The following is a 7,471-nucleotide window of genomic DNA, read 5'->3' as shown; positions in this document are numbered from 1 at the left end:
TTGGACCTTGCCCATCGTTACCCAAATTTTTCAAGTCCTTGCTGGATCCTTCTCATTTCCTTCACCCCTTCCCTCCAACCACTAAACTATGCAACCCTGTGGTTTCGACATTTTTTGTTCACTCCAACTTGAAAGTACAGAAGTGTTTTTGTTAACTGGCAGAAGTAGAAACTGAATAGATGAAAGGAAATTCTTTTATCTGACATTTTCCTAATTTTCAAGATTTTTCTTTATTGATTATTACTTGAAGGTATTTAAAATACTACTTTGGTGTTTGTTTTTATTTTCTGTATATATATTTTTTTAGGTATAGCTACTGCTAACAAAGCTATTGAACAGAGGTTGGAAAGACTGCAGAAGTCTGCAGACTTGTATAAAAATCGACTGGGATTAGAAATTCGAAAAATTTATGGTAAGTGCTTTAATATAAATATGAGATTAGGTATGACATTTCTTAAATATAGGAGAATTTAAAGACTATTTGCAGCAAAAGTAATGACCACATTATTAACTAGAGAACAAATAGAAGTTATAAAAACTTTTTATCATCTTATCATCATTATTGGTGCTTTGCTTATTTAATATCATTTTAATAAAAATATTTTTGGCATTATGTCAATATACAAATAATTTTTGTTCTTTGTCCTTACTTGATTTTATATCATTGGCATTTTTCAAGCTGTTATTGCCTTCTTAACAGTAGTTTAAAATGATAGCATAGTAATTCTTTCTGTTAGCCTGTTGTGTTGTTGTTAGATGCTATTGAGTTGGATAAGACCCATAGCAGCCCTCTGAACAACAGATCTGAATCCTGTCCTGTTCTGTGCTGTCCTCACAGTGGCTGGCCCCCCAGGCCCATTGTTGCAGTCAATGTGTCAGTCCACCTGTTTGAGGATCTTCCTCTCTTCTATCCCTCCATCTGCCCAAGCATGATGTCCCTCTCTAGTGAAGAGCCTCTCATAGCAACATGCCCAAAGGATGTGAGACGATCATCATTAATCTTCCAACTATTGGCATGTCCATTGCTACTAACTGCATTTGGATTCTGGCAATTTTCAGTTTTAGAACTACTACAGGGCACATTGGCATCTCCACTTTTTTTTTTAATTATTTTCACAGAATTGTTAAAGGGACCTTACTGTCTTAAAGAATACGAATATTGTATGACTTACATGTATGTATATATATATATATATATATCAGTTTATAGCAAAGCCTCTTGTGTCAAGATTCTTCAAGGCTACCTCCAGGTTTGATGATCCTTTGTTGTTAAGTGCTGTATAGTCAACTACAATTCATAGCAACCTTATGAACAACAGATAGGAACCTTGCCCTATCCTTTGCCTTCCTCATCACCTCTAATATGCCCCAGCCCATTATTAAAGCTACTTGTCAGTCCATCTTGTTATGGGTTTCCTCTCTTTCTCTAACCCTTTACCTTTCCATCCATAGTATACTTTCCCAAGACCTGGCCCCTTTGACAACATTTGTCTTAAGTATTTAAGACAAAGTTTGACCATCTTTGCCTCTAAGGAGCACCCTAGTTGTACATCTTCTAAGATAGACTTATTTGTTCTTTTGACAGTTTGTAGGATATTCAGTACTCTTCACCAGCACCACAACTCAAAGGCATCTATTCTTCAGTCATCCTTAAGGAGGACTTGAAACCCAAACCCAACCCAGTGAGTTAATTCCAACACATAGCAGCCCTCTCTCTGGTTTCCAAAGCTGTAAATCTTTACAGAAGACTGGCCCATCTTTGTCCTGAGGAGCGGCTGGTGGATTCAAACTGCCTGCCATCCTTGAAGTTAGCAGCTTGACATATTAAGCACTAGCAACTAGGGCTCCTTTAGAAGGACGTAGGACTCATTATGTAGTGGTATTGCAGCAAAAAGATACAAGACAAAAGCAGAAAAAGTGTACAGGTGAAAACTAGGCAGAGGCTTCTTGTCCCCGTGGAGTCACACGGGAAGCCCTCAAATCCCACAGCACTGAAATGGGAGCATTGTCTATCAGGGCAGCTTAGCATCCCAGTGTAGTGGGTGTTTATTGTGGGCTAGCTCTGTAGGCACACCGCCTGCCAAGTACCCACATTCCAGGCTTGCAGAAGAAAAGCAGGCAGTCATTGTAAACCACATTATCCAGTTCAGGTCTAGTAAACTACCATTATCAGTCAAGGATGGTGGGAACATTCCCAACATCCAAGTTCCCAGATGTCAGCATTGCAGAAGAGTTACCCTTGCAGGCCTGATTGCATGTGCTTATAAATACCTGCTCCTAAAGTTGGCTCTTGATTGGTATTTGGAAACCCGGATTTTGTGAGGATCCCCAGTCTTCTAACTGATAAGAGTGCCTTAGTGGCCTCAAATGTTTACTCAAGCAATCTGTTTATCTTGAAGGCCTGTGTCCACACTGGGTGTCTGAAATGTTGTTAAATGCCAGGCAGAGCTGACTGTATGAGCACTCCTCAGTAAAAAACCTAGAAAAAAACATTATTACATACCCAAAGTATACCCAATTCAAACCATGGTCTTTTCAATCACTTGTTATACATCTGAAAGTGAACAATGGATAAGGATGACAGAAGAAGAATCACTGCGTTTAAGTTGTGGTGTTGGAGAAGAGTACTGAATATCCCATGATTTGCCAAAAGAACAAGCAGATATGTCTTGGAGAAAGTATAGCTAAGGGCAGGGAGGGTGAAACTTCATCTCACATACTTTGGGCATGTTGTTAGGAGGGGCTGTTCCTTGGAAAGGAACTTCAGACTTGGAAAGGTGGAGGGATAAAGAACAAAAGAAAGACTGTCAATGGTACGAGTGATCAGGATGGCACAGAGTAGGCTAGGATTCAGATCCGTTGTTCACCGGGTCACTATCCGAATGTATTTGACGCAGTGGCACCTAACAGTAACAACACCACAATCTTAAAACACACAAAACAAAACCTTTTGTGCCGAGTCCATGGCAAGCTTCTCTGGTTGCCACTATTTCATTTCACATGGGGGCAGTTGACCTGGGATAGCATTCTGGAAGCTTGTTGCCAGTTTTCTCTGAATTTTACCCCATGTATCTTTCCTTTGCTGATTTTACACTGTATCCTTTTGCTTTCATAAATTACAGCATGTGTACAATTGTATGCCAATTCCTGAGAGTCCTTAAGGATCCTTAACCTGTGGGCCCTTGTAGAGACCCCAGCCCACCAGTACAGGCCCACGCTTACAAGCAGGCCTCTGAGGATTTACCGTTGGCAGTCTCATGCTGCTGTGCTAACACTTTTCCACATATAACATTTACAGTGCATGAAAGTGCTCATTTTAGCATATGTTTGCTCGACTTGGGGTATGGTTTTATTTCTGTAGTTTTGTCAGTCAGCAAAGCACAAATAGAATTTTTTTAAAGATGTGTTCATGCATTTCTTTGATTCCTAGTGACCATTTTTTTGGTAGCTGCTTACCACTTATATTGCTTGCTTTCTTAAAAATTGCCTCTTTAAGTCCTCTTTAAGTCTTTTATCCATAGATCTATTGATCTTGGTGTTATCCCTATCACTTAAATGAGTTTTTAGTAAAAGATGCTTAGTTTTATTCTTCAACAGTTAGCTTTGACATTAAAAAATCATTTTTTATTTTAAAAGGGACCTTTGTCATAGGCATCAGAGTCAGGAAACAATATTTATGCAAGAATAAAAGTAAACATCGTTTGTTCTACCTAACTGGATATCTTATGAAATCTGTTTTCTTGGAAACTCAAATCTTTCATTCATGGAACAACTGGTAAAAATCAAACTTCCAGAGAGGCTAAGCCCTCAGGTAGTAGTGTAACTCCCTACAGACTACACCATGAGAGCTCAGTTTATGCAAAACATAAGCCATTAAAAACTCAGTTCTAATATATAAGGAACACAGTTCTAATATATATTAAATCACAAAATCCCCATAATTACAATTGGTTGTTTTCTTGGGGATTTTTTTCCATTTGTAAGATCGTGAAGACTAAGAAAAGTCCAGATAATCAACTCTGTTAGGAAAAACTAATACACAGTAGCTTTATGCTGAGTGAAATACCTCAGTCACAAAAGGACAAATGTTGCATAGTGCCACTTTGTAAAATGAGACTGACATCAGGGTTGCGGGGAAACTGGGAAAGGGGATAAATAATGTATTCTGCATTGAAACAAATGAGCGAGAGAACTCTTTAAAAGGGATATATGGTTAGATATTCTTGTCATGACAGGAGTCCAGAATGAATGTTGCGTAGTGGAGTGGACTTGGGAGGGATTGGGTACCAATAAAAGAATTTTACTTTTCAAAGAGAAGAGCAAATTGGGATAGGGAGGGGTGGGCAGGGAGAAAAGTGCAGCAACGAATGAATGGAAATCCAAAGTCTCTGTAAACTTTCATTAAAATTAATTTTAAAAAGAGATGAAACTCTCAAACAAAAAGTATAAATATGTATGTGTTTTCTTTCTAACAGCAGTTCTTTGACAGTCTGAGCCTGGATTGGGGGGAAGAAAAAAAAAATCCACCTGTTAAAGGAGTTGTTTGTTGAAGGAAAGCCAAACGAATTTTTTTTTAAATAAAACAGATGATTTTTTAATAACATGATAGATATATTCAATAAAAGTAATAGTTAGAATTGGTTTTAAAACGGTTTTCTTTTTTCTAGTTCCTCTTTAAAACATCTAGTATTACAAAGTCTCCTCTTTTCCAGGGGATAAATTGCAGTTTATATTCACTAATATCGACCCTAAGCATCCTGAGACCCCATTTATGTTTTCTCTGCAACTGAAAGAAGACAAAGAGTATGAAGGTACCTTTCTATCTAAAGCATTTACAGCCGATTTATGGGCGTAGATATGTGTATTATTCTATTAGTATGAACCAAGAAGAGAATTGAAATGTCTTTGTCTTTTTGTTTTACTTTCGCCGCTGCCCTTATACAGTCAGTTCTGATGGTCTAGTAGCAAGGAGTTTCCCTGCCAACCCAGAGGCAGGTAATTTGATTCCACCAAGTGCTCCACAGAAAAAGATGGGCAGTCTCTGTGCGATTCATTGCTTCTGTAACCTGCTAGAGGGTCAATTATGAGTTGATTCTGACTGGATAGTAAACAACATTGTCCTTAGAGGAATCCCTGGGTTATCCAAATGGTAAGCACTTGCTAACTAGCTGAAAGGTTGTGGGTCGACCCACCCAGGGGTGCCGTGGGAGACATGTTTGGTGATCTGTTTCCAAAAGGTCACATCACTGAAAATGAGGGAATAGTTGTACTCTGCACACATGAGGCGGCCCGAGTCAGAGCAGAATTGACTCCACAACTAACAACAGTTGCCCCTGTGAGTTCAGATTCACTCCCATCCAGTTGGTACCAACTCACAATGGGCCCTCCATCAGGTTTCAGAGGCTGCAGACGGCCATGGGAGGAGACTGTCCATCTCTAGTCCCAGGAGCCGCTGGTGGATTAGCAACACTGGGATGTGCAGTCTTGAAGTTAGTAACTCAGCTCCCATACACTGTGCCACCAGAGCTTTCCCGCCCTGTACAAGCAATCTTCCTAGGAATTTGGAAAAATTACTCACAACTGCTTACACCTGTGGGACCATCTTTAAGTACAAAAAAAAAAAGATTGACATTTAGGTGACATGCTCAATTGGCTCCCTAATATGACCTAGTAACTTAATCATTTCTCTCATGGAATTTTTTTTATTTTTTTTGGGGGGGGGCGGGGGGATCCACATACAAATGTTTATTTTCTTTTGATTTCTAGGTTATTTCTTCTAAGCTAATGAATGCTAAATTTTAAAAAGCAAACCCAGTAAAACGTCTTACCTAGCTTTTCAGGGCCCCCCCCCAAATTGAATATTTTTTTGTATTGCTACATAGGTTTTTTTTTATTTAATAGTGTATATTAAAAAAGAATCTCTACTATAAATTTTGAAGCAGATGTTCCTTGCTAATCTTTCTTTGTTGTTTTCATGGGCCTGGTTTTCTAAGCAGTCTTTACCAACAAGTAGAAATATTTTATAGCTGTTCTTCTTCCTCTTGGTAGAGGGCAAGATTGGTGGAGGACAAAGTTTGGTCATTCTTTTTCATTGACTATCCTTAATGAATACTTGATCCCAGTACATACCAGACGCTGTAACCATGTGTGAGGGCTGTGGTTATTTGTGCTTTGAGTCTTCTTTGAATAGTAAGCCCTATGACTACTTATCTTGGATTGGCCATTTTAATTTTTAAAATTTATCTTTTTGTCCTGAGCCTATTAGTCAGAAATTTAAAGTCATGAAATTTAAAATTTTGCAGAGAAAATGGATTTAACAGTTTAAAAAAAACATACCAAAAGAAGTTTAAATAAGGTATATGTCTAAAATACAGTAAGATATAGGTCTAAGATACAGTAAGGGAGCTTTGTAGCCTAGTGGATAAGGAATTACGCTGCTGACTCAAAGACATGAGGTCGGAATTTACCAGCGGCTTTGAGAGAGAAAGAAGCACAGTCTCTTCCTGTGCGGTTTACAGCCTCTGAAAACTCATTGGAGGGTCAGCTATGAGTCACTTCTGACTCAATGGCAATTAACAACAATAACATAATACAAAATGTATTAGACATGACTACTATTTATCAGTTAAGTATTTAAAGATTAGAAGAAGGAAATTTCAAAAAATTAGTTGTTATGTACAAGTTAGATGGAACTGACTCATCGCTGATCCTCTACTTGGTTTTTAGAAGCAGTAAATCATATGGGAGGAGATTGTCCATCTTTTTCACCACAGAGCAGCTGGTGGATTTGAACTGCCTGCCTTTGGGCTGGTAGTTCAATTTCTTGACACTAAGCCACCAGAGCTCCCTAATATTAGTTAAGATATGAAAATTATTTTGTACTCAAAATAGAATCAAAGTTCAATTGATGAACTCATTAGAACATTTAAACTAGAAATGCCTTTCTCCTACCCCCCCCCCTAAAAAAAAATCTTACTCACTTTGTCTTCATTTTTTTTCCTTCTAGTGTCAGATAGTTCTCCCCATCTTGAATGCCTGGCAGAATTTCAAGAAAAGTTAAGGAAAACCAATAATTTTTCAGCCTTTCTTGCCAATGTTCGGAAAGCTTTTACTGCTACTGTTTATAATTAATGCTTAAATAGTGTATAAAAGCTGTTTCTTTTCTTTTATCAAATGTCTCTTTTAACAAGAATTACCATTGTCTATCATCTGTCTATAGTCCTTTTATATTTTTTAAACATTTCTGTATGATGTATTAAGTTATTGTTATTAAACTCTTCTGAAAATTTATAAAGTGACATTTGTTCTTTTTAAAATGAAATATAATTAGCTTATTGTATGCTTTTTATTTTAATGACAGGCATGGATAGTTTATAGAAATGTTGTTGTTGTTTGGCTTTGACAAGCACTGTGGCATTTGGACAAGATCAAACTGCGAGGAGGGTAGAGAGAATAGTGCAACAATGAATGA

The 7,471-nt window shown here is 37.8% G+C and overlaps 1 protein-coding gene across 1 annotated transcript in view; it reads left to right on the top strand.

Moving 5' to 3' along the window:
• Positions 1-7,131, top strand: part of SPC25 (SPC25, NDC80 kinetochore complex component) — an 11,040-nt gene extending 3,909 nt beyond the window's left edge. Inside the window, exons 4-6 of the mRNA XM_006902105.1 lie at positions 308-412; positions 4,713-4,811; positions 7,007-7,131. Coding sequence (XP_006902167.1) covers positions 308-412; positions 4,713-4,811; positions 7,007-7,131 — 329 coding nt within the window. The remainder of the gene's footprint in view (positions 1-307; positions 413-4,712; positions 4,812-7,006) is intronic.
• The last annotated feature ends 340 nt before the right edge of the window (positions 7,132-7,471 follow it).

This window comes from Elephantulus edwardii, unplaced genomic scaffold (genome assembly GCF_000299155.1).
Source record: "Elephantulus edwardii isolate Elephantulus edwardi_28Jun2011 unplaced genomic scaffold, EleEdw1.0 scaffold00369, whole genome shotgun sequence".
Taxonomy (NCBI): Eukaryota; Metazoa; Chordata; class Mammalia; order Macroscelidea; family Macroscelididae; genus Elephantulus; species Elephantulus edwardii.
Note: the sequence above shows the minus strand (reverse complement) of the source record. Positions and strands in the feature narration are given on the sequence as shown.